The sequence below is a fragment of the Lepidochelys olivacea genome (genome assembly GCF_965140295.1).
Source record: "Lepidochelys olivacea isolate rLepOli2 genome assembly, chromosome: 7".
In the NCBI taxonomy this organism is placed as follows: domain Eukaryota; kingdom Metazoa; phylum Chordata; order Testudines; family Cheloniidae; genus Lepidochelys; species Lepidochelys olivacea.
Genome location: NC_140417.1, coordinates 86383365 through 86408987, shown reverse-complemented (window position 1 = coordinate 86408987; position 25623 = coordinate 86383365). Strand labels below are relative to the sequence as shown.

The following is a 25623-nucleotide window of genomic DNA, read 5'->3' as shown; positions in this document are numbered from 1 at the left end:
TTTGTCTTGGCTATTATTTAAATCTTGCATAACCTTGTAAGTGCTTGCTCTAAAATTAAAAGATCAAAATATTAAGTTATGCATGTGAATTATAGACAAAGGGGAAAATAAAGCCATGCATCTGATATTAATTCTAACTGTTGCAATTAATTTTGTTAGCTGTAGCCCAATTTATTTAACATGTTATGCCCATTGCTTTGTATTGTGTGGGATTCAACTTTGCTGAAATCCTACACTAAACACATACAAGTAATTCTCTTTTGACAAGGAAAAAATCACATATGTTTGGGCATCAGACACTTCTCATAAATTGATATAAATGTATACTTTCAATATCAGAATGTCATGGTAAAGAATCTTCCCTCATTTATGTCTAACAATATTTTGGTCTAATATTTTTCACACGTGAAGCTAACTTTTCCATTAACTGTGTCATCTAAGTCTACTTCACAATGCATGTAGAAAATCCATAGTATTGGAAAAGCAGATTTTGTTTTTAAACTAAAAATGAAAGCATTTTAATCTCAAACCACAGATTCCCCTCCCTCCCCTTAGGATGCTAAATTAAATAATTGTGTGTTTTAAAAAAAAATGCTTTGAACTTTCTGCATTAAGCAAAACTGGATTGAATGGGAAATTTGCCACCACAGGAACCAAAACCTTTGAGTGCAAGCTAACTCCAGTGCTTTCTCTTACACCAAGGAAAAAATGCCATTTACTGTAGCAAACACCTAACTGGAATGTGTAGAACAGCATGCATGCTAGAAACTTTTTCTACCACTGGAATTTTTTATTAATTAATACTTGTTTAAAACTCCTTGATTCACCATTGCCAAGAATATGAAACAGCAGCACAAATTGGTCAGTTGTGAAATGTCACTTTTTTTTCTAATACATACAGTTGACTTTTGAGATCAACACTTAGTGGAGAAGCACTAAAGTTTTTTCTTTGCACTGCTTCAAAGAATGTCCTGGTTATACACTGTAGAATATATCATCTTTAAAATGGTCAATAAAAGTCTTTAATAGTAAAAATAAATGAGTAATTCCACTCTACTTGAAATGGGATATTACTGCTAAGGAAGCTAAACTATTCACCATTCATTTGTTTTGTGTAATATCTCTAGTGGGTAGAAAAGGCTTCTGAGTAACAGAATCTTTCCCAGAATTCTTTTACATTTGTGTTTCTTACATTTTTGTTAGTTATATGCTTGTACCAGAACAAATGGTTTAAATAGTTCTTTGTGTCTTATGCTTAACTATGTGAAATTTGGAAGCTTGACTTGCATGTTAAAAGGAATTAATTATTCTTTGTCTTTTACTTTACTAAAACATCAAGGCTAGTTTGAAAATATTTATACGTAAATTGGCAATATTTGAGTATACACCATACAAAAAGGAATAGCTTCCCATCATAATGCAAGATCTTTGGGATGAGCAATAGAAATCAAATTAACTGACAATGATGATCTGACTGCAGCACTAGTTTTTACTCTAACCTTATAGGATTCTTTGAAGATAAGTGTCTTGAAGACATTCTTTGTAGAAGTTTTCTCAGTGGTATTCGGTCTCTGACTCAGCTATCAATCTACCTTAAGTAGTCTAAACTTTCTGTCCAAGAAATATCATACCTACTATCTATAAGTCTGATACTTTGATTTCTTTGACTGGCATTTTAGGTAATCCCAAACTTCATCCACCAGGACAACATTTAAGCCATTGCTGAATAAGCAAGGATTTTAAGAATTTCCTGGTAAATGTTCTGTCATCACTTATTAGATGATGCATTATGAAGACTTTTTCTTTTCTCTCTTCAGAAGGTTTCTCCGTCCTGCTGCTTTCATTATGATGGAATAAACAATGTATGAATAATCTGTGCTTCCCTCCTCTCTATCGAGTCATATTCTACTGTTCACTGTAAAATGCTTCATCTGATTGTCCTCTCTACGGTGACATTGCCACAACTAAAGGATCTCTGTATCTCTGGAAATTCTTGAAAATGTAACCTTAGTTTTATTCTTATTTATTCTTACTCTAATATTACAGATGGCTTTCTTTCTAATAACTTGTTCAACAAATTTCTGATGTTTGTGTGGTATTTTCTGCCTAAAGATGCCAACTGAGGCCTAAAAGATAAAAATTAAAAATGTTTATCTGTCTCTGTTAAAGAATAATTTGCTCTTTAAGTACTCATATGTCTAATCGTACATTTTCAGTATTATGTTCAACTGCTAAGGAATGAATTGGGGTTATTAAAAGCAGCTTTGTATATGGGGAATAGTGGTTTGGGGACTGCAGTGGGTGTAAAAAGCAGCTGGGAAGAATATTGAAGACACTGTTTTGATGAATGCATCATTCCCTCAGAAGGAAACTGCTGTTCCTCACTGAGGGAAACAGAGGAGAAAAGGGCAAGAGAATTCTCTATGGAATGAAAAAAGATAAGGTGCAAAACAGCATAATTAGAGAAGAATTACTGTAGGCTAAATACTCTTCTCTAAAAATACCATCAGCAAGATTCTCACTCACACAAGAAGTGGAGGGGATGTTGCAAAAGAGTGAAGCTACTACTAGTGGAAAAAGGGAGCTTGTTCTATATTTGTATCAACTTATTCCTCTTTGTACTGTTAACACAACAGCAATATCAAACGCAACATTGAAGTCTTGACCGATTTTTTTTTTTTTAAATAAGGGACACACTGAAAGAAAACAAAAGTGATGGGTGCGTTTGGCTTTTTACTCTGGAATTGAGCTCTAAAGCGGAGTTGAAAAGTCCTACCTCTGAGGGTGAAATCCAAGCAAGGAGGGCCAGTGGGAAGGGCACTGGTCTGAATCTTAGGAACCCTGAGTTCCATTCCTTGCTTGGGCCTAAACTTCATAGGTGACCTTAGGTAAATCATTTAGGCCCACTTGACAGATGGGGAATTGAAGCACAGAGAGACTTGGGACCAGATCCTCAAAGGTATTTAGGTACCTAACTACCATCAAAATCATTGGAAGTTAAACATGTATTGCTGAGGACCTGGGTTTAGCCTCTGTGCCTCAGTTGCCCATCTCTTAAATGGGAATATTTCTTCCCTACGTGCCAGCTGTGTTGAGAGGATAAATTAAAAAAGTGCCCAGATACTCCTACGGGGGGGCTATTTTAAAGCATTTTTTTAATGAAAGAGGACCACTTAGTAGATTGGCAGATGGTTTTCTAGGGAAACAGCTGAGATGAACTGTTATGTAATGGTTGTGTCTCAAAATAAGTAAGTTTTGACATAGCCTTCTGGTTTCAGACTGCAGCAGTGCAATCAGACATCCATTTAGCTGTGATTGTCCTAGTAAAAATATTGCCTGATACATTAGTGTCAAAAGAAACAAAATTGGATGGGTCTGTCACAGTGATGCACCTGCCTATCACAGAGAAACCTGTATAGCATGAGGAAAATGTTGCTACAATAATAGTCTAAGGTTGAACGCATGGTGAGGAATCTCAGTAGAATCACAATACAATTATTATTATAAAATCTAGTATAAGGTGGATCAGTCAGCTGTGTGAGCAAGAGTGGCTGCCACCAGAAATGACTTTCCACATGTGGAAAAAAAAACTTCACTTGAGTTGAGTAGTCCTAAACGACCCTTCATCAACTTTATCAGGACCATTTATCTTGCAACACAGGTGCCTCTGCTGGGTGGTTTCAATGTTAAAAATATGACAAGGTGTTTTAAGACACTAAGTGGTCTCCTTTCCCTTTTGGACATTAAAGTAGGAAAAACGGTACTGGTATTTCTGGACCAATAGACAAAAGAAGCCCCTGGGCTTTGAGACAGGCACTAATTGAACTAGATTCTGGGTAATAAACTGCCTAACAACTTCCATGTCAGAGTACTAAGGACAATGTTGTCACACAACTGTACCAACAAGCAGAAACAGCCTGGTGCCATTGTGGCACTGACCAAAAAGAGGCACCAAAATAAAGAAAAAACATATCAGTGTGTCAAAAGAAAGAACAGCCCTAGAGTACCAAAAACAGTGCTTAGCCCTAAAGACTAGTGCTATCTCCCACTACAGTGGACACTGAAGTAATGATACAATGGTGTCAAAAATCTATAAAATCACACTGAAACTGACTAGAAGACAAAGCTATTAGTAAGAAAAGAATCCCCCAGAAAAGTTGGTTAGGATCTGCTAAAGAGGTGAAACAGTGGCTCCTGAGGTGCAGGCTTGTCCTGAAAGCTATTTCATTACAGTAAAGAAGAAATTGAAAGGTCAAGGACAGCACATATACTCTCCTGCAGATAGCACATGACAGCCAATAGAGGCTTGTCTGATTTGCACTCTTTGCAGCTACTCCTGCCCTAAACAAAGCTGTATATGCAATGTAGTTATAGCTGTGTGACAATCCCATAGGATATTAAAGCGACATGGTGGGTGAGGTAATATCTTACAATGGACCAACTTGTGTGTGTGTGTGTGAGAGAGAGGGCGACAAGCTTTCAAGCCACAAATGAAGAAGAGCTGTGTGGCTTGAGAGCTTGTCACAGAAGTAAATTGATCCAATAAATTAACCCACCTTGTCTCTGAGTAACACTAGGGAGGCTCTGCCAGTCTCCCACGAAGAGGCTAAAACTCAAGTGTGAGAATCCTGTACAGACACTATCTTTAGAGAAAAATCGTAACTTTAATGCATGCTTACTGACAGCATATAAAAAGGCTTCAAGTGAGGGAATGCAACGATCACCCGCGTGAGTTTCTTCAAATACCTGTATTGGATCGACTTTTTTTTTTAAAGGCAGAATATATTGATTTCAGCGGGGATAGCTGCCTAAAAACTGGTATGTGAGCCGTGAGCTATTCCTGCGCAATTCCAATCTGAGCTAACCGAGTCAAAGAAAGGGCGCGGTGTGGGCGACGGCAGGCGCATTGGAAGGCTGCACAGTGCCCACACATCATTGGAAAAGGCTCCGTAAAGCACTTGTCCGCCTCTGTTTCTCCTCTAGCTCGCAAATCTTTGGGGGAGGGGCCGGCTCGAGATCCGTCATAGGGCACTGAACAGCTCAGATAACACCTAAACGGGGCCAGCTGGGCTTGAGGGGCTGGCCTGAGCCCGAGCCTCGCGGGGGAGGGACCCAGCCGCTACTGGGTCCCCCCGGAAGCCACTACAGGAAGGGGCGCGCCGAACTCCCAGCTCACCCCCCCCCCAGCCCTTTGCACGCGGCGTCCTCCTCCTCTCCCCCCGCCAGCCGGGGGACGGTTCGGAGCATGCGCTTTGGGGACTAGCTGTCTTGAGGCCCTGTTCCATCAAAGAGGCGGGGCCTGCTTCTTCCCACATTGCACCGCGTCAGCAGCGCGCGCGGCTCTGAGGGGAGCCGCGTCCTGTTTTTGTCCGCCTGTGCTATGGCGGTCGCGCTGCTGGGTCGGGCTCTGGCCGCTTTTCCCAGCCTCCGGCACATTCTCAGGTGAAGGCGCCGCCCGGGGCTAGTGGCGAAACTTTGGAGTGAGCCGGCCGCATTTGGTCCTCCCAGCGCATCTGTCTGCATCCCGCCCCAGCCGCGCTCGTCTCGTCCCCTCGCTCCGTCTTCCCCCTATCGGCAGCACCCCTGGGTGCCCCCCGCGCAGCGTCCCTGTCTCCGTCCCGCGCCGCCGGACCCTTCGGGCACCCTCCGCGCATCGTCCCCTCCCTGGCCGCCGCACCCCTTCGGGCACCCTCCGCGCATCCTTCCCTTCTCCCGTTCTGCCCTGTGGCCCTCTTTACTCCTAGGAGGGAGCGTGTCCTTGGGTGGGGGTGATGGAAGTGGCTGACCCAAGCCTGGTTACAAATGCGGAGTTGTTTCTGGGGGAGCTCCTGTGCCTTTTGGCTAGGAACATGATGGGCTGTAAATGTTAGTTATGGGCTTATTCTGGAGTCTGGTCATACTGTTTACTTTTGGATTGTAAACTAATGGTCACGTTATTTTGAAGTGTAATTTACAGCTAAGTTTACATATTGATGTATTTTTAATATCTGATAACTTTGTGTGTGTTAAAGATGCAGCACTACATACTCAGTGGAGAAGTGGTTTTCAAAACAGATCAGTTCCGATAATCCTCCAAAGCGACCCTTAACAGCCTACTTTCGTTTTGTAAAAGATCAGCAGCCCATTTTTAGGGAACAAAATCCAGGTAAGGAACTCTCTAAAGAAATTTGGTATTAGAATAACTTATTTTTTTTCATAAACTGATTAGCAACGTAAATAAAATAATTTTATTTTAGTATGAATTAGTTAAAATGTGTTGGCAGTTCTGTTTATTGAACCCAGTTTTATTTCAGATGTGTATGCACTTTTTTCAGTTTTCTTTGGCTAAAAAATTAGACGAGTATTTGAGTCAAACTAAATATTATATGAATAACTAAACTTTATTAACTTTAAAAGAACATATTAAAGTGATAAAATCCAGTAAAATTAAATATCAGGATTGGATGTTAGATACACATACTGCCCATACTTTATATTAGCTCTAAAAAAACTTTGAATTTTAATTCATTCAGAGTAGAATAAATATTTGTTATATTGATAGGGTACTTAAAATGAGAACTTCAAAAAAGAACCCGATTAAATATTTGCGTTGTAATGATTAGCATTCTCTCATTGCATGTGAATATTTATTTTCATGGATACTAAAAAGGTAACTTTTGATTATGTACCAATGCCCAGTACAAGCTTTTATCCTGATGCTTTATCTAGTAATTTGCTGGGCTTTGAAAATGGTGGGTCTGTCCATGACCTAAATTGGGAAAGAGCAAATATTTTTAAGAGTGGGTGTCTTTCCCTTGAATATTTTTAGTTGTCCTAAAGTATGCATGTGTTAATGAGCACCAGATCAGGCTTTCATTCCTATTCGTAGCCAGTGAGAGCTGCAAAATTGAATGATGTTCTGATATGGAAAAAATCATTTGAGAATGGGGAAACTTGGTCTAATTGAGGATTACTGTATATAGAATTATTATTTTAAAGTACTGAAACTAAATTATGGTTTGATTATCTTGGACAAGTTTTGAGGTAACTCACTTTAAATTATAAACAGTTGAGAATTCTTAAGTCATTTGGCTGTAGAGAGGTTGTAATCAGAAAGTTCTCCTATAAAAATATGCTTGAAGTTCTCGTTCAGTTACCTACCCAGATCCCAGTGCATGATCCCTTTCTGTGACGTAGGCTTTGTCTACACTACCAAGTTTTGTGGCCAAAAACCACTTTGGGCACCACCCTGAAACTAAACGGCAGTTAATGCAGATCACAGAGCATTATGCATTCCTGGTATGAAATATTAAGATGTGCTAACACATTTAATGCTAACTTAAGTTATAGATGGTAGGAAGATGTAGCGAAAGGACAATAGTCTAGCCTAAAGGTGACAGATATGAATAACTGTAGCATATTATTTATCTGGGAAAAAACCACTGTTGTACTTGTGGTCTGAAACACTCTTCTATATTGGCCAGATGCAACAATTGCTGCCTGAGCATCCATGAGCCATCCAGAATCTATAAAAATCCTTAAATTGTAAATCTATGCTACAAATAGCACCATGCGCCCCTCCCCTTTCAAAACTGCAGGGCCAAGTATATGACCTCTGAGTGTGCTGCTCCCTTTGGGGAACAAAGAGCATATCATTGGAATGCTCCTGTTCTGCCCTGCACTAGGAACACAGCAGCCCCTGCTTTGACATTCCTCAGCACAGAGAGCTCACAGAGCTACTCATGATGCCACTCCCGGCAGCTGAGGAAGCTGTGGGAGAACATGGAGGGAATCCTCCCAAGGTGCGCAGCGATCAGCTCTGCCTTCCCACAACACTGCACTGTGGGATACATACCCACGCTGTCGATGATGGTGCCGACAATGTGGACGTGATCTGTCGACAGAGGAAGCAAGCGTGAACACCCTTTTGTGATTTTGTTTTGTCGACCTTTGGGTGTCAACATAAGTTTTGTCGACAAAACTTGGTAGTGTAGACAAAGCCTTTGTCTGCAAATTGGTATATTCCATCCCATGGGCACAAAAAGTTTTTTGTAGACCTGATAAAGTAGTAGTCTTCCTCATCTTGATAAAGTTATCCTTCTTTTCTCCGAAAAGCTAATAATCCATGGCAAAATGTGGCATTGTTGAGTGGAGTGTGAAAGGAGAGGCTGACCCATGTATTTTAGCTCTGTCTTGTCTGCCTATACTTTTTGAGCCTGAATTAGTTACTGAATGCTTAGGTTCAGTCATGTCAATAGTGGAAAAGCGGAACTGGCATTTTTGGAAAGGTGACCTGCAAAAGTGTGTTGGCGGGGAGGAATTGAGCCTGTGCCCTTTCTCTCACTAAGATGTTTAAAGAAAGCCTTAAAAGATTTTTGTCAACAAAAATTTTAACTGCTTCTATTTTACAAGGTCAAGTCTTGTTTGACCTGAAAAACTTTCTGATTGAAGGATTCATGACATGATGATATTACAGAAGTAAGGAGTGAAAGCTAATTGAGAAGGGAAGGGCATTTTAGGCTAATTCTCTAAACCGTTGTTTGTGGGAAATTGGGGATTGGTTAACACTTCAATGATTGACATTTTAAATGAAGTACCTGCCATTTGAAGATTCAACACCACTTCTCATTCAGTTAAGGTGTGAAGCTGAACCTGTACCTGGTGTATTTCAGCAGATCCTCTGGCAAAACGAGGGAAGTTGAGACTTGACTATCCTGTTATTTCTAAGTAAGAAACCAAAACAAAAGCAAGGAGAAACTTTAAACTTTAAAAAAACAAACAAAAAACTCTTTCAGTATGCAGTGTAATGAAGAAAAAAGAAACATAAGCCCAACTTCTAAAAATTTCTGTATAGGTCACACACAAAAAAATTCCTGTTTCTGAAATAGTGACATTTAATCTTTCTGTTAGGAATAAAAGAAAAGCTATTTTATTCACCTGGTGTTCAGTTTCTCGTACTGGCATGTTAAGACAGATTTTATGGAAAAAGAATGTCTGTGGCAGAAAAATACGAGTAGCAAATTCTTTCCTGGGGAAAACGAAGAACATTTTAAACATTAAAACAAGTTCAATTTTCTTACTCTCTTCCTTGTAAACAAAAAAGTTAAAATTTTCTTTTGTTTCACAGATGTGAGCATTTTGGAGATAGCAAAAAAAATTGCATATGCTTGGAAAGAGTTACCAGTGTCAGAGAAACAAGTAAGCTTGATTTTTTTTTTCTTTTGTTTTATGCTCTTTCAGTTGCATATTGAGTCTTATCTTTATGTTGGCTGGGTTTGGTGTGTCTTATCGAAGGAAAATTTGTTGAAAAGTTTGTAGCATGGTAATTTATAGTATTCTGGAGTTCTCAGATTTTTGGGACCACCCCATCACTCCGGTTTTAGACCTGGATATGGGGCATATGGTATTGCAGAAATTGATCTCTCCTACTAACGATGAACAAGAATAAAGTGTGTACTGATTCTTTTTGAACTGTTGCCTTAAACACCTGATCATAAAGTGGTGTTGACTGATTTGCAGTCCTTAGCAAATGTCTTAACTTCTTTCATAATGAGAATTCCCAGAGGATAGTACTTTGGACAGTTGCTCATCTTCCCTGAGAGAAGTGTCATGGGATTCTACAAGGTTCTGTTTTACTCCCCTTTGATCAATTAATATATGTAGTTTTTGTGATGGTTAGGAAGGAAATACGTGCCATTGTGTTTTTCAGTGTGTTGAGAAAAAGCTCTGGTTTTTTTCCTCATCTGATCCTATTGGGACATATTACTTGGTATCTCCATGAGAGCTGGCTGAGGTTCAATCCAGAGAAAACCGAAATAGTACTTGTAGGTTATTAAACAGTTGGAAGGATTGGCAAAGGCTGTAGTGACACCCCTAAGGGTACATGGTGCTGTTTGTAGTGTAGATTTACAATTTAGGGATTTTTATAGATCCTGGATGGCTCATGGATGCTCAGGTGGCAATTGTGGTCTGAAACACTCCGTTCTATATTGGCCAGATGAGACAAGTGCAACAGTGTTTTTTTTCCCAGATGAATAATTTGCTACAGTTATTCATATCTGTCACCTTTAGGCTAGACTATTGTCCTCTCTATATGTCTACATCTTCCTACCATCCATAACTTAAGTTAGTATTGAATGTGTTAGTACATATTAATATTTCATACCAGGAATGCATAACACCGGTGCTCTGTGATCTTCATTAACTGCCATTTTGTTTCGGGTTGGAGTCCAAGGTGTTGATTTTAAGATATAAAATTCTAAATGGTTTGGAATCTGATTAACTTTAAATTTGTCTGTCACTGTGTGATATCTAGAGGTGTGGAAGTGGGCTTGTGGTAGGGCATTTTCTAAGAAAGGGACTTCAGATCTGGAACTCTTTTTTTTTTTTTTTTCCTCTTCCACAAGAAACCTGGCTTTAACTTTTGGGGCCTGCTGTTAATGCACTTTTTTTTCCCTTGCGTGTTCATGGAAGAAGCAAGCTGAAGTATTTAAGATGTTTAGATTTCTATTGGTTGTATTTCGGGGGGGAACTATTACAAGGATTCTAATTTTGATTTTAATTGTAATAGTATTAAATCTATGTGCTTTGTAATATACAAGTGAAATAAACTGCATAAATCTTGTTGCTCAAATATAGCATCTAATCTTGTTGCATTATAGAAAATAGCTATTCAGAGGGGTCCCACATGATTATACTAACCTGTATGTTTCCTGTTTCTCTTGGTCTCCTGTCTTTGTGCTGTTATGGTAAATGACTCACATTTTGTAAGAGATCACGTAGTACAGTCTTTCCTCCTGATGAGATTATTATCCTGGAGTTTAGGCTCTAATCTGTTGAAAATAATTTCTCTAAAGGTACTATCTGTGTGAGATTTTTCAGTTGTAGGTCTTAACTTCTCAGTGCAAGACTGGGAAACTTGTCCGTTACCTCTCCCTTTGATCCTTGAGGGCAGCAGTAGAGAGGTAGAGTATGAGCTAGGTCCCTAGTGCAGTTGCTACCCACTGCAGAATATAAATGCTGCCCTTGGAACATTCCAAGCCAGTTCCTTCTTGACTACAGTTATCAAAGGAACTCCCTTTTGGAGGCAGCACCTGACTGTCCATTGCCCTAGTTTCCAGTAACATATTAGGTATTTATCTTCAGGTTTCCTCTCTGCTTTCCTGTCAAATCCGCTCTGTTAACTATATTTTTGAGGCCTTTGCTTTGGGTACTTTGGTGACTCAGCACTTTGACACCTGCTTTGGCTCTTGAGTGCAAGTCGCTTCTGGTACTCTGCACTACTTTGGCACTCCAGCACTTGTCATCTTGGCCATTCCATCCTTGCTGTGGTGCTAGCAGTGTTCTAAGATGGGTTCTCAGGACACATTTTTTGGTGGCCTCAGAGTGCGGCCACCAACTCTTGCTGGTGGTTACTCTCATATTTTTTTTCCCTAAAATACTTGATTAGCTTTAGGAAAAACAAATAAATATGCACATATACGTGTCCAAATCATTGTAATTTATTTTTGATAGCTAGTAAGTCTGCTGTGAAAAATGATGATAACAAACATACAAGTATCACTTTTCACGGCAGACTTACTCAGCCCTGGCAAGCCTTGGGACAAATTAAGCCCTGGATTGGCAGGGAGGAGGGGTGTTGGGGAGGCAGTGGGAGTCAGAGACAATGGGGTGTGTGGATGGCTGGGGGAGGAAGCGGGGGGCTGGAGCCTGAAGCCTTGTGTCCAGATCCCAAAGCCCCAGGGACGGGGGATGGAGCCTGAATCTGTGCAACTGGAACCTGGGGCCTGCTGCCACATAGCTGGAGCTCTGGGATGGAGCCCGAAGCCCCGCTGCCAGAGCCTGCTGCCTTGCCTCCCCAGAGCTGAAGCCCAAAGTCTGAGCCCCACTGCCCCGGGGAAGGTGGGGAACTCACTGTCTGCCTGCTCCTCCAGCGTTATGCCCCAGGTGTCTCTGGAGGGCAGCAGTGGCCAACCCCTGCTGGCAGCCCTGCAACCAACACCAAGGCAGTGCATCCAAGAGAAACAAGGAGGGACAACTACTTTGCCACTCTCTCCCCTACCCCCTACCATCACAGCCCTGGAGACTGGCCACAAGAAAAGCCCCTGGTGGCTGTATTTGAGAAACGCTGTTCTAAGAGCATGAGTGCTTGAGTTCGTGTTTCAGTGCCACAGTTAAGGCTGCCTTGTTATTCCTGCACCAAATGCACCTGTTTTGCAGTGTGGTGTTTATTTTCTTTGGTTCTGTCCTTCTCTCAGCAAATTGCAAACTTCCTTCCACCCCAGTAAGCCCACCAGGGCAGCTTCACCACCAAAGCACTCTATGCCACCACCACAAGCAAAACCAATGACTTCACTGAGCATGAGCTTCTCAGTGCTCTTGGACCTCTGTACTCCACTTTTGTAATGAACTTCTGCTCATTGGATAAGGCAGAGCATCTTTATGAGAGGCTGAGTCTGGAGGTGCCAGGAGAGGGCCAATAACCTCTTGATATACCTCTTTTGAAACCCTGGCTCCATGAAGGTCTCTGTCAAGACCTGTTTAGATTTTTGCTTTACTCTCATGTGATTGAAGTGGAAAGGAGATGGTGATGTCCTTGTTAATCTGGGTCAATCATTCTTGGTCCTTCTCAAAGCCCGCAATCTTGACTTCAAGGCGTTCCCTTTGCTGTGCAGCAGCAGATATAGGAACTCTTGTGATGGTTGGAGAGCTTTTGCGCAGAGGTTAATGTGTCCTAACTCAGACCTCTAATGTCAGAGCTCTCAGCACAGAGGCACTAGCGGTCTTTGCGTCTTGCACTAGGGATGCTATTTGCCCTTGGAAGGTTGAAGTACTTACTTGATGCCAAATAATTCCCTACTACAGAAGAATGCTATGACAGCAACTCACAGGGGAAGATTTAACCTTCCCCTAGGTTTTACAAAAGCTGTCCAAATGGCTGATTTTTTTTTTCCCTGTTGAAATCATTCCAGGAATCTAAAGAGCTTCAGTTGAGATATGTGGGCTTGAAACACTTGTCCCATAGGTTGGTTTTGCCTTTCATCAACTGGCCCATATTGTATAAACAAGACTTCCCCAGAAATCTGTACTTGTGCTGATGTTCTTAGTGTATATATACAGCTGACCAGCCGCCCACCTCGGCAACGAAGTTCACATATGCTGATGACATCTGCTTGGCAATAGCCAGAAAGGAGCTCTGAGGAACTGGAGTCCTGCCTGTCATCTGACCTTGACATCTGGTCAAGTATTTTTCAAAGTGGTGACTTAAACTAAACACAATAAAGACAGCGTCATCTCATTTCCATCTTGTCTACTGGTTATCTCATCAATAGCCGCAGGCCTTTCTGAACAATCAGCTGATTTTTTTTTTTTTTTTTTTACCATACCCTACTTATTTGGGGTTACAGCTAAACTGTTCTCTGTGTTCTTTTGACAACATTGAGAAGACACACTAAAATTCAGTTGAAATTTGCACTCCTCCACAGGCTTGCTAGCAGCTCATAGGGCGCTAGTGCTCACAAGGTGCTAATTATTGCACCTGCCAAATACTGTGCGGCAGCATGGGGCTCCAGTCATCAGTATGTCACACTGGTCTCAACGATCAGCTTTGCTCTTCAAATCATCACCGGTGTGACCCTGATAGCTCCAGCCTCCAACTTCCCAGTCCTGGCTGGCATTGCTCTTCCAACAATTAGGCGTGAAGGCAGGGCCCTGGCCACATTGACTGTCAAGACAGCTTACTTCACAATTTTGTCTCAAAACCACATAAGAAAGCCAGCTAAAGTCAAGCTGCCTCTTTTCTGAAATAGTTTGCCTCTTAGGCAATATATTAGACACAACCTTTCTAAGGAACAGGAGCAACAGATGATGTAGGACTATATTTTGGATCGATGCTTTTCTTGTCAGGTAGTCAACTCAGATCTACATCCTCTAGTCTCTCCTGATCAGCTCCTCCGTGGCCCTCAGAACAACCATATGATCCTTCTTTGTTACAATAGGATACCTTGTGGTCATGGGCAGTTTAACCTACATCTTTACTACTGGGGTTTCTCCACCTCCTTGTCCTGCCCCTGTGGAGCTCAAAAGCACAGTGTGCTAGGCTGTTACCATCTTGATGGTGAATAGATGCACTTGACTTTTCCAGATGCTGCTGCTGTAATAGTTGTTACATCACTTACCAAACATCTAATTTGTTTGTATTTGTGCCATGAGAAGCTATAATGTCAGAACACGAACTGGCCTAAAATAGATTGCTCACACGACTGCGCCAGGCTTGAAGGTTGATTGAAAGTATGTACTTCTGGGGGATGCTGCTAGTTAAATTTCTCACCCTCTCCAGGAGAATGGGGAAGTGGTCATTATTAGCGGGAAGATTGTATTGCTGCGCATACTACTGAAATCCTCACAAACAACTTCAGTGAAATCTTTAATTTTTCATTACTTTGGTATCCTTTTGATACTGAAATTGGGATGTGAGAGGAGGGAATAGGATGGTATTTAGGGGAAATCAGGAGAGTAACTCCTCAGCTGTTCTTGAGCTTGCATGCAGCCAGCTTGACAAGTGACAGAGCTAGTGTGCTCTGAGTTGTTACACCTGTCTCTGAAGGCCAGTCAGGAGCATTCAGAGATATTAGGAGGCCCATCACTGGTGTAGTTGCTGCATTAGCACTTAAGTAATGGAATATGACATAATGATAGTTAACACATTAGTTAGATTTTCAATCCAAATGATGGTGTAAATGGTATGTACCATTGATACAGTTGCTGTGAATGCATAGGATACATGCATGGCAGAGGGTCTAAAGATTAGTTATATCGAATTACTCTTGTGTAGATCATGAGGTTACTTCATCCTGAAGACTAACTCCCATGGATTATGTCCCCCCTGGAAAAGGAGGGGCAGGACAAAGATATGGGGCTGTTACACATGGGAGGTGAGGGCTCATGTTACAAGAACTCTTCTTTGCTAGAGATGATGTGCATCTCTGCTGCACTGATTATTTCTAGGGACTCTGTGAAGCCTGATGATTCTGTTTACTGCATGGCAGGCCAACAGCTGTATCCTGCTATAGCCTGCATGGTTTGGAAGGCTGTTTGATCTTTAGAATGTTTTAAAGCAGTGGTTCTCAACCAGAGGTACTCATATTCTTGGGGGTATGCAGAGGTCTTCCAGGGGATATATAAGTTCATCTAGATATTTGCGTTTTTGTATAACAGACTACATAAAAAGCATTAATGAAGTCAGTACAAACTAAAATTTCATAGACAATGACTTGTTTATACTGCTCTATACACTGAAATGTAAGTACAGTATTTATATTCCAGTTGATTAATTTTATAATTATATGGTAAAAATGAGAAAGTAAGCAATTTTTCAATAATAGTATGCTGGGTCACTTGTATTTTTATGTCTGATTTTGTAAGCAAGTAGTTTTTAAGTGAGGTGAAATTTGGGGTTACGCAAAACAAATAAGACTCCTGAAAGGGGTACAGTTGTCTGGAGAGGTTGAGAGTCACTGTTTTAAAAGTAGAATGTTTAGCTGAAATGGTCAGTTATGTTTGCTTTCTTTGGTTGTTTTCATGGTTTTTGTGCTTATAGACATATGAAGCAGCTGCAAAGGTAGAGAGGCAAGCATACAAAGAAGAGCTGGCCATATACAAAGCACAGTTAAGTCCAGCCCAGATAGTAGCTTTGAAAGAAGAAAGGAGACAAAAACGGGCAAAAAGAAAAGCAATGAGGAAAAAGAGGGTAAGTACTCAAAATGTGATTTCATTTTCACTTTTAAGGTAACTTAAATGTATTAATCTGGTTGTTTCAAATGGTTATTAGACATGGATCATGATTACAATGCAAGGCTAGAAATAATGTTTTAAAGGAATGCTGTCAGGTTAAAAATCGTACTTAAATCATTACTGATGTTCCCATAATAGTTGGGTTTATTAATTGATTACTTTATTTAATTTGCTTCTCACTATGTTATACTTTTTTCCATTTCACTTAACTGAGACCATGAAAGTAGACCAGCCAGTTTCACCTTCTGGTGCATGAGAATCAGCACAGTCCTGCAATATTTGGTTGCAGATGCTGCGAAGCCACGTATTAATCCTGATTTGCCACCGCCTGGAACAGTCTCCCCTCTGCCAAGGGTAAAGATGGCAGATAATTCCAGCAAAAAGAACAAGTAACAGTGACTAGGTAGCAAGTGCTCTGCTCCAGTTATTTCTCATATGGATGGTGTCCTGGAGGAGGCCTGTCAGGAGGAATCAGCAACACCGGAGGTGTCCTGGAAATAGCTTTCCATGAACATTCAGTCCACCAGCCCCTGAATTTGGCAGCTCCAGGATGTCATCCAGTTGATTAAGTCTCCCCAAAACCATTGTAGCCACCAACACCTATACTAGATAGGGGTAGTAAGCTTGGCACTTCACGTGTCCTTTGTATCAGAATAAGAAATCCAGAATTAAGAAATGTAAATATTCTCCTTCCACTCCTTCTGTGATGGGTTCACCCTGGGGTGCCACCTGGAACTTGAGTACCACTGAGCCCCCAAACCCACCAGTCTGGGCTCCCTCTCTCACTGCACTGCTGTGACAAGCTGCATAGCCCTCCAGCCTACACTTTCACCAGCATTTATACAGGTAAGGGACACACCCAGCTGCAGTTACACACAGGCTCTCTAACCATCAGCTTCCCAGCCTGGGACCCCAGAGCAGTACCATCCTGCCCTGGTCAATTCTGGCCAGTATATGGGTTTAATATCTGATCCGCCTCTCCCTCAATATGAAGAGAACAGTGCATGCTTGGTTACCATAAGTAGAGATATTCCCTAAGCACTCCAGTGAAAGCTCACTGGTTTAGATTAAAATAAAAACAAGTTTTTATTAACTACAAATGGTTTAGATTTATTAGGTTATTAAATTTTTAAGTGATTATAAGGGATAGCAAACAGATCAAAGCAGATTGCCTAGCAAATAAACAAAAAACGCACACTAAGCTTAATATACTAGATAGGTTATGAATTAGCAGATTCTCACCCTAAGAGATGATACAAGCAGGCTGCAGATTCTTAAGGGGCAAGATGCACTTGCTTTACAGCTTGGAATCCCCAGCTGTTTCATACACAGGCTAGAAATCCCTTTAGTCTAGCACTTCTCCCAGTTCAGTCTTTGATCCTCAGGTGTTTCCAGGAGTCTTCTTGTGTGGGGAGTGAAGAACCACAGATGATGTTACTCCCTGCCATGTATAGCTTTAGCATATGGCGGGAACCCTTTGTTTCAAAACTTGGTTCCCAGACCAGTTTGTGGAAAAATACTGACATCCCAAGATGGAATCCAGAATCCTGTGACCTGGTCACATGTCCTTGTAGAGTCATAGCAGCCATTACTTACAGGCTGTTAGGAGTGTCCTCAGGAAGGCTCACCAGGTGGGAGATAAGCTTCTCTGAAGGCCTATTTTTTTTTCCCTAATGGCTCGTTGCCCTGAATATGCCCTTCCCAATGACCTATCTAGACTGAAAGCATCTTGTCTAGTGGGCATCACCCAGGTGTAGCTACATTTGAAATACAGATACACAGTCAATATTCATAACTTCAGATACAAAAATGATACATGCCTACAAATAGGATAATCCTATTCAGCAAATCCTAACTTTTCCAATGACACCTCACATGACTTATCTTGCATAAAATACATCATAATTATGCTATAATCATATAATATAATAATATTACTATGAAGAATACAGGGTGCCATGTGTCACCTTCATCTTCCCCTGAAGAAGGGGCACTTTTGGATTTAAAACTACAGGTAATGGAAGAAACAGGAAAAGCTCTTTAAAGCAGTCTGTTTTGGTGTAATGCTTTGCAATGTAGTCACCTCTCAGTATGAGTCCAGAGCCTGTCCAATGAGTGCAGGAAAATCATGATCAGGAGTAAGGTGAAACTACCAAACAACTTCTCCATTGTCCTAAAGAAAGAGCTGTCTATCTTCCTCTAATCAATGCTTGAAAATATCATAAGATCACAACTGGAGCAATCCAACAAATAGAGGTTCCCAGGCAAGACCAGAAATTGTATGCTGTTTAATATCAAAGGCAAATTGTTAACCTGCTGAAGAGAAATGTGGCAGCCTTACTAATAAATTAACCACTCATTTTTGTTCAAGGAGTCCACTGATAGCCAAATAAAAATGACCCTCAGAAGAAACTGAGATGTTTAGTGCAGCCCTCCACACTTTGGTTCATGTAGCTAGTCATGATCCCTTCCTCCAGTGGGCTCAAATCTATCTTATTGTCTCAATCTGGGTTAAAGTATGAGTGGTTCACAAATGAAGACTAGTTTGGTGTTAGGGTAAACCTTAACGCTCTCTTGTCCCCAGTGCAATGCAATTTTGCATAAGAAATTGATCTTTTTGTAAAATGCTTCTTTTTTTTTTTTTAGTAAGTGTAAAATGGCCAATAAAAAGCTAATGATATAATCAGCTTTGCTAAAATGAATTGAAACAAATATATTCAATGGGTTCACTCATTCACAGAAAAATAACTTCTACTTTCTTACAATTTTTTTAGGAATTAACAGTGCTTGGAAAGCCTAAAAGACCTCGTACTGGCTTTAACATTTTTATGTCTGAACACTTCCAAGAAGCTAAGGGAGTTTCAGTTCAGGTAAACAAGACAAAATTGGTTAATTTTAGATTTCTTCATTGTTAAAATGACCATCTTCCAAAATTTGTTACATTCAGAAAATGTGTTCTAGCTTCTCTTATAGGTAACAATTCAAATAGTTCAGTATTTCTGGATCTTCCTTTGCTAGGCAGAAGTTGGAATTTTTAGGGCATGGTTGAACACTTGCTGTTAATTGCTTGCTATCCAAACTGAGCCACTCAATGGATGCATAGACTTAATACATCAGAAAGTCTTGCAGTACTGTATACACTCTGAAGACTTAGGGCTTGTCTACACTTACATTTTATAGCACTCTAACTTGCTGGCTCATGGGTGTGAAAAATCACCCCCCTGAGCACAGCAAGTCTGAGCGCTTTAAAGCGGTAGTGTAGACAGGCTCCAAGCTAATCCCCTCGTGGAGGTGGATGTGCTGAGAGAGCTTCTTCAAAGTGCTGCTGCGGGAGTGTTCCCGCGACAGCATTTTGAAGTTTCCAGTGTAGCCATGTCCTTACTCCCTCTTATTCAGTAACTGGATAATTGCATCTTTCCCTGCCTCTTTCTTAGGTCTAAACACAAGGTTGCATCACTTTAATGAAGACCTTGTCTGCACAAGAAATTTGCACCAATTTAAATTCAGGTGTGAAATTAAACGGATTGGAGTAAATCAGTAAAAACCCTTGTGTGGACATGATGACTTTGGTTTAAGTGTGGCTTATTTTGGATTAGCTTCAGCCTATTCCAAATTGATTTAAACTATAAATAAGCCATACAGAAGGGTGCTCCAGTTTAACCAAATCAGCACTTGTCTATACAGTGGGATAATGCGTTCTACTGTGTGCAATTTCTAAAGCATGCTAATGTGTTGATTGGTCTATGTAGACCCTGCTAGTGTGCCATAAAGGTTCCCTAGTACACTTTAACATAGTACTGTTTCAAACAGCACTACCTGAAAGCACACCAGTAGGGTCTACAAATGCACACCTAATTAAAATAGATTCAGATCATGATTAAAGTTGATCTGACTGGATAGAAAACTATGTTTAACCATGCTTAATATCAAGGCCACTAATTTCCCAGCAGAGTGGAAGGAACTCTTTGATATCCTGCAATTACATTTGATTATATGGAGGGAGGGGTCAGCAAGTGATGCAAGGCATTTCTCTTTGAGGTGGTCCATTCATATAATCAACCAGCTTATTCCCTAGAACTAAGATGATCAGGAATAGTAAATGTAAACTGTATGTCTCATGAAGGTATAGGTCAGTGGCTCTCAATCTTTCCAGACTACTGTATCCCTTTCAGGAGTCTGATTTGTTTTGCATACCCCCAAGTTTCACCTCACTTAAAAACTAACTAGATGGACAACAACAGAAATATATAGATGATCCCCTCGGCAGACTACCCATAAGTCTGCTCATTCATGCTTGAACTTCTTAGTTAATTGGTTTTTGTTTCACTTTTGTATTGGAGCAGACTTTTAGCGATGGGGAAGTATCCACCTCCCAAAAAGTCAGACTATCACTTATGAGTGGTGTCTTCATTCCACCTTGTTTAGTCTCCTCTTCTTGCTCTCTGCTTACCTTCCTTGTACCCTCAATTTTCCATCTGTTTTCTAACATCTACCCATCTTCCAATTCAGCAAACACCTTCATCTTCTATCCTTACTTTCCCCCATAACCAATTGTATTCCTAGTTAGCTTCCTCATATTTACCCCTTCTGTCTTTCTTCCCACGTTTGCTCCCCCTGGCTCTAGTCCCCTTTCTGTGACGTTCTGGGTGCCCATGAGCAAGTCAATTCACCTCTATTTCTCTATCTGTAAAAAGGTCAAAATTACTAGTCCCAGTTTACCTGTTTCATGAAGACTTCGACAGTATTTGTAAAGTTCAAATAATATTTACAAACCGAGTGAAATTATCAAGGTGTCTAATTTGTAAAGTGCAGAGAGCACTTCAGAGATTTTGGTCATTTTCGTGTTGATGCTTATTCATGAACTACAGTGTGTGCTGGTATTCTGTACTGGCACATACTGTTCCATCTCAAGCAGTGCACAACTTTCCATTTTAAGAGCAGGAAGAATGGTGGTTTTTACTGGAATCAAAGGTATTTAGCTGTCAACTAATTTTGCTTTAGGAGGACTTTAGTCCCTTTTAGCCTATACCCTTGAGAATCTCATGATCCAACCTTTTTACATGCGTTTAAGAGAGTTTGTATTTTGTAGGCAAAGATGAAGAATTTATTTGAAGAATGGCAAGATCTATCCAGTTCTCAAAAGCAGGTATGTGTCTAGCTTTTTGTGAAGCTCCAGTCCAGCTAAGTGTTATCCAACTACAGAAGGACAGTTTAGTCATTCTGACTCCGGGACACTCTTGTAAATTCTAGTTACACCAACCTTTTATTATAGTAAAAAATGCACTTTAACTAAAGGATTTTATTTTCATTTATTTTATAAATTCTTGAAACCAATTACACTTCAAGCTGAAATGTCTCATATTGATTCTTAACACAACAGTGACCACTTTTTAAAAAATACTGATAACCTTTCATTAAGCAGTGGAATGGGTGGGTGCCATTGGGGAGGAATATTGATTCCTGAGTATGGAAGGAAAAAGCTTAATCAGTTAAATTTTTTTTCAAATTAACTTCTTGCTTTCATAAATGAAATGAGATCTTTTAAAAAAACTTCAAACTAGTAATGGATTTGGTTCTTATGGGGAATGAGTCCTTTTGCTGTGTTTAATAGAAATTTTAAAATAACACTGTTATGTGCCTGGGAAACATCTTACTTCATGTGTCTTTTTTTTGCTGTCTTTAACGGTGCACTGAGGTATGATGCTCCAGATCTGTGTTTAAGAATATTTGAAGCATTCCACATTAAAACAGTATAAAAACTAGGGCTGTTGATTAATCAGTTAACTCACGCGATTAACTAAAAAAAATTAATCACAATTAAAAAATTAATTGTGATTAATCAGTTTTAATTGCACTGTTAAACAATAGAATACCAGTTGACATTTATTAAATTTTTTGTTTTTCTGCATTTTAACATATATTGTATTCTGTGTTGTAGTTGAAATCGAAGTGTATATTTTTTATTACAAATATTTGCACTGTGAAAATGATAAAGTATTTTTCAGTTCACCTCATACAAATAGTGTAGTGCAATCTCTGTTGTGGAAGTGCTACTTACAAATTTAGATTTTTTTTGTTACATATTTGCACTCAATAATAAAACAATGTCAAACTTCAGAGCCTACAAGTCCACCCATTCCTACTTCTTGTTCAGCCAATTGCTGTGACAAAAAAGTTTGTTTACATTTACAGGAGATAATGCTGCCCTCTTCTTATTTACAGTGTCACCAGAAAGTGAGAACAGGCCATTCACATGGCACTTTTGTAGCCGGTATTGCAACGTATTTACATGCCAGATACGCCAAAATATTAATATGCCCCTTTATGCTTCAGCCAACAATCCAGAGGACATGCTTCCATGATGATGATGCTCGTTTTAAAAAAACAAAACAAAAAAATGCTTTAATTGTGACTGAATTCCTTTGGGGAGAATTCTATGTCCCTTGCTTTGTTTTACCCGCATTCTGACATATATTTCATGTTATAGCAGTCTCAGATGATGACCCAGGACATGTTGCTCATTTTAAGAACGCTTTCACTCCAGATTTCACAAAACACAAAGAAGGTACCAGTGAGAGATTTCTAAAAAGAGCTATGGCACTCAACCCAAGGTTTAAGAATCTGAAGTGCCTTCCAAAATCTGAGAGAGACAGGATGTGGAGCATGCTTTCAGAAGTCTTAAAAGAGCAACACTTCAGTGCAGAAACTACAGAACCTGAACCACCAAAAAAGAAAATCAATCTTCTGCTGGTGGCATCTGACTCAAATAATGAAAATGAACATGCGTCAGTCCATACTGTTTTGGATTGTTATTGAGCAGAACCCATCATCAGCGTGGACACGTCCCCAAGAATGGTGGCTGAAGCATGAAGGGACATATAAATCTTTAGTGCATCTGGCAGGTAAATATCTTGCAATGCCAGTTACAAAAATGCTATGCGAATGGTCTGTTCTCACTTTCAGGTGATATGGTAAACAAGAAGCGGGCAGCATCATCTCCTGCAAATGTAAACAAACTTGTTTGTCTGAGCAATTGGCTGAACAAAAAGTAGGACTGAATGGACTTTGTTTCATTTTTGAATGCAGGTTTTTAACCTAATTCTATGTTTGTAAATTCAACTTTCATGATAAAGCGATTGCATTACAGTACTTGTATTAGGTGATTTGAAAAATACTATTTCTTTTGTTTTTTTACAGTGCAAATATTTGTAATCAAAAATAAATATAAAGCGGGCACCTTTATATTCTGTTTTGGAATTGAAATCAATATATTTGAAAATGTAGAAAACATCCAAAAATATATAAATAAATAGTATTCTATTATTATTTAATAGTGTGATTAATTTTTTTAATCGCTTGACAGCCCTAATAAAAACCCAATTGGCCTTTCTTAATCTTGACTTTCTTTTAAACCTGGCATTCCTTGTCCTGAATTTCCTCTGTCCAAATAATGTTTGTTTGAATGTGTAGGTGGAGCACACAGCTATTTTATATTTCATACGCCTTTCTAGAGAGAGAATTGAGTTTGAAATTGGTTGTGCAGAAATATCTGTTTGGTTTCTCTTTCCAGCTGTAATCCTTATGTACCCCAGCTTCATCAAACTTGTACTCCAATGCAAAACCTTAATGACCTCAGAAATGGTAAGGCAGAATCATTTCCCAAATGCATGGAGTGTGACAGTCAGATGTGCTGATCTGTTGGCATAACTGATATAAAAGAATATGATCTTATTGTTAAGGTTTTGTGTTAAAGTGCAAATTTGAAGTTGAGGTCGTGTATTGCTTTTTGGTTTTTGTTGGAAACAAAAGCCTTATGGAGTATTGGAGTACATTATCAAATCAATAGTTGAATGGAGAGAAATGCACAAGTCTTTCTACTTAACTTTTTATTTCCATTCTTCTCAAGTTCTGGATGGATGGAATTTGTCCTGTTGTAACCTTAACTGTCCCTAAACATAGTATTTCTTAGCTAATATTTACTTAGCAATGGGGAAAAGGGAGAGTTAAAGATTTTATCTGGAGGTCTAATGAGTCTGTGCAAAAAGGTAAAACGCTTCTCATGTACTCTCATAAGAAGACTTCATGCAAACAGAGTATATTATATTGTAAGCTCAAGATGGGGACTTGTCTGTCTGGGTAAAGCATCAGGCCATACAAATAGTTTTTCTAACATTTAAAATTGAAAAGGCAGTTTCTTCATTGAAGTATTAAGTCTGAAATCTCAACATGGTTTCACTGCTCATGAGTTTATTAGAGCATACAGCTAATGCTTTATCTGGTTTAGCTGAAATTGCTTAAAACATTCCAGAAGAGTAAATTTGCAAATTTTAAATACGCAATTGTCTGAATATTCTACCTCAACATAAGACCCTAGGATGGAGGGAAAATTGAAGGTGTAGGGAGCCTGAAGGTCTCAAGAAGCAGAAGAAATGACAGCTCTTAGGAAAGTGAAGGTAGAGGTTACTGAGGAATTTGAAATAGACTCTTATGTTGTTTAAAGAGATAAATAACTTACTATGCAGCAACTTATTATTGCTTTCATGTGTGAGTGAATTTGATTCTAAGAAACAGATGCTTCAAATTCTTGTGGAGCATTGGGAAGGGGAAAATGCCATGGGATTTGGCAGAATTTCCATTTCCAGTAACAGCCAGAATTTTACTTAAAGAAATATTGAAACATTTTAAATCATTTCTCAGACATATCTACAGCTTGCTGAAGATGACAAGGTTCGGTATGAAAATGAAATGAAGTCATGGGAGGAGCAAATGGTTGATGTTGGACGTGAAGATCTGATACGTTACAAAAACAGAAGACTCAAAAAGTCAAGAGTTGCAACAGAGAAGAAAACCATAAAAAAGGTTATTTCAAAAAAGAGAGTTAAAACTATAAAGATTCAAAGAACTAAAGAGTCTTCATCGCCAGAAGTTAAGGCAAAATTAAAAACAACAAGTTCTGAAGAATAAAGCTGGTAAATGTTTTATATTTAATTCCTTGATTGCCATGACTTTATTCTGCTTGTAAGTGTTAGTGCTAGTGCTAAGTGCATTGAATTTTTGGGGAAAAAATGATTGTTTATATAAGATATATTTAAGAAAAAATTGGGTAAGAGGGATTTGAATCTCTCTCAGAATTATCCAGAGAAATTATTTCTGCAGGTGTAACATAGTCTGTATAAACACAATCAAAATTAATCAAGCTGTGAATACTTTTCATACTGACTGATCGTGATGGGGAAGAGCATTCTTGAGCCCACAATAATGCAGACAAGTGTTAGTTTTTGTAACTTATACAATATTTTAATGAAAGCAACCATAATCTACAATATTACCTTCTAGATGTTGTAACTAATTAGAAGGTGAAGCTTGAATTTACAACAGAGGTATGTTCTGTTCCCTCCCTAATGTTAACAGCGCATGCATTAGCTGGAAATAAATGTCTAGGTGTGTATTTTTGGTAATTTCAGTTCTTCTCTCAAAAATGTAAACTTCAGAATTATGTACACATTTAGTTTTATTACTTCCATATTCATCTGTATACCACTTCCTATGTATCACACATCTATGCATACATTTAAGTTGCATAGAATAAAAAATCAGTGAGTTTCGTACAAAGTATTTTCCCTTGAGTTTTATGCCATTACTTCAAAAATCTGCAAAACACCATTTTGTCATTCAGTTTTGGGGTAGTTTCCAAGGGAAGCAATATACACTTTTAAAAAGTTATCAGCTGTTACAAAACAGTGCTTTCTGATAAATGTGGGTTTTGCCAAGAACTGATTGGTGTCTCTTGGAGCCTTCTCCTCCCCTTGCTGAAGTCAGCAGCAACACTCCAGGCCTCTAGGGAAGTTACAT

At 39.5% G+C, this 25623-nt stretch overlaps 1 protein-coding gene across 1 annotated transcript; it reads left to right on the top strand.

Moving 5' to 3' along the window:
• The first annotated feature begins 5314 nt into the window (after positions 1 to 5314).
• On the top strand, positions 5315 to 25353 carry TFAM (transcription factor A, mitochondrial). The gene is made up of 7 exons (XM_084634106.1): positions 5315 to 5442; positions 6012 to 6145; positions 9107 to 9177; positions 15578 to 15727; positions 18546 to 18641; positions 20861 to 20917; positions 24469 to 25353. The coding sequence occupies exons 1-7, from the start codon at positions 5381 to 5383 to the stop codon at positions 24733 to 24735; spliced, it is 837 nt and encodes a 278-aa protein (XP_084490232.1). The 5' UTR covers positions 5315 to 5380; the 3' UTR covers positions 24736 to 25353.
• Positions 25354 to 25623: the final 270 nt, after the last annotated feature.

Excerpts from the sequence above, each read along its gene's own strand:
- TFAM (XM_084634106.1), top strand. The coding sequence starts at position 5,381 with ATGGCGGTCGCGCTGCTGGGTCGGGCTCTGGCCGCTTTTCCCAGCCTC. Across the intron at positions 6,146-9,106 it reads TTTTAGGGAACAAAATCCAG|ATGTGAGCATTTTGGAGATA; the intron begins GTAAGGAACTCT and ends TTTGTTTCACAG. Across the intron at positions 20,918-24,468 it reads TATCCAGTTCTCAAAAGCAG|ACATATCTACAGCTTGCTGA; the intron begins GTATGTGTCTAG and ends ATCATTTCTCAG.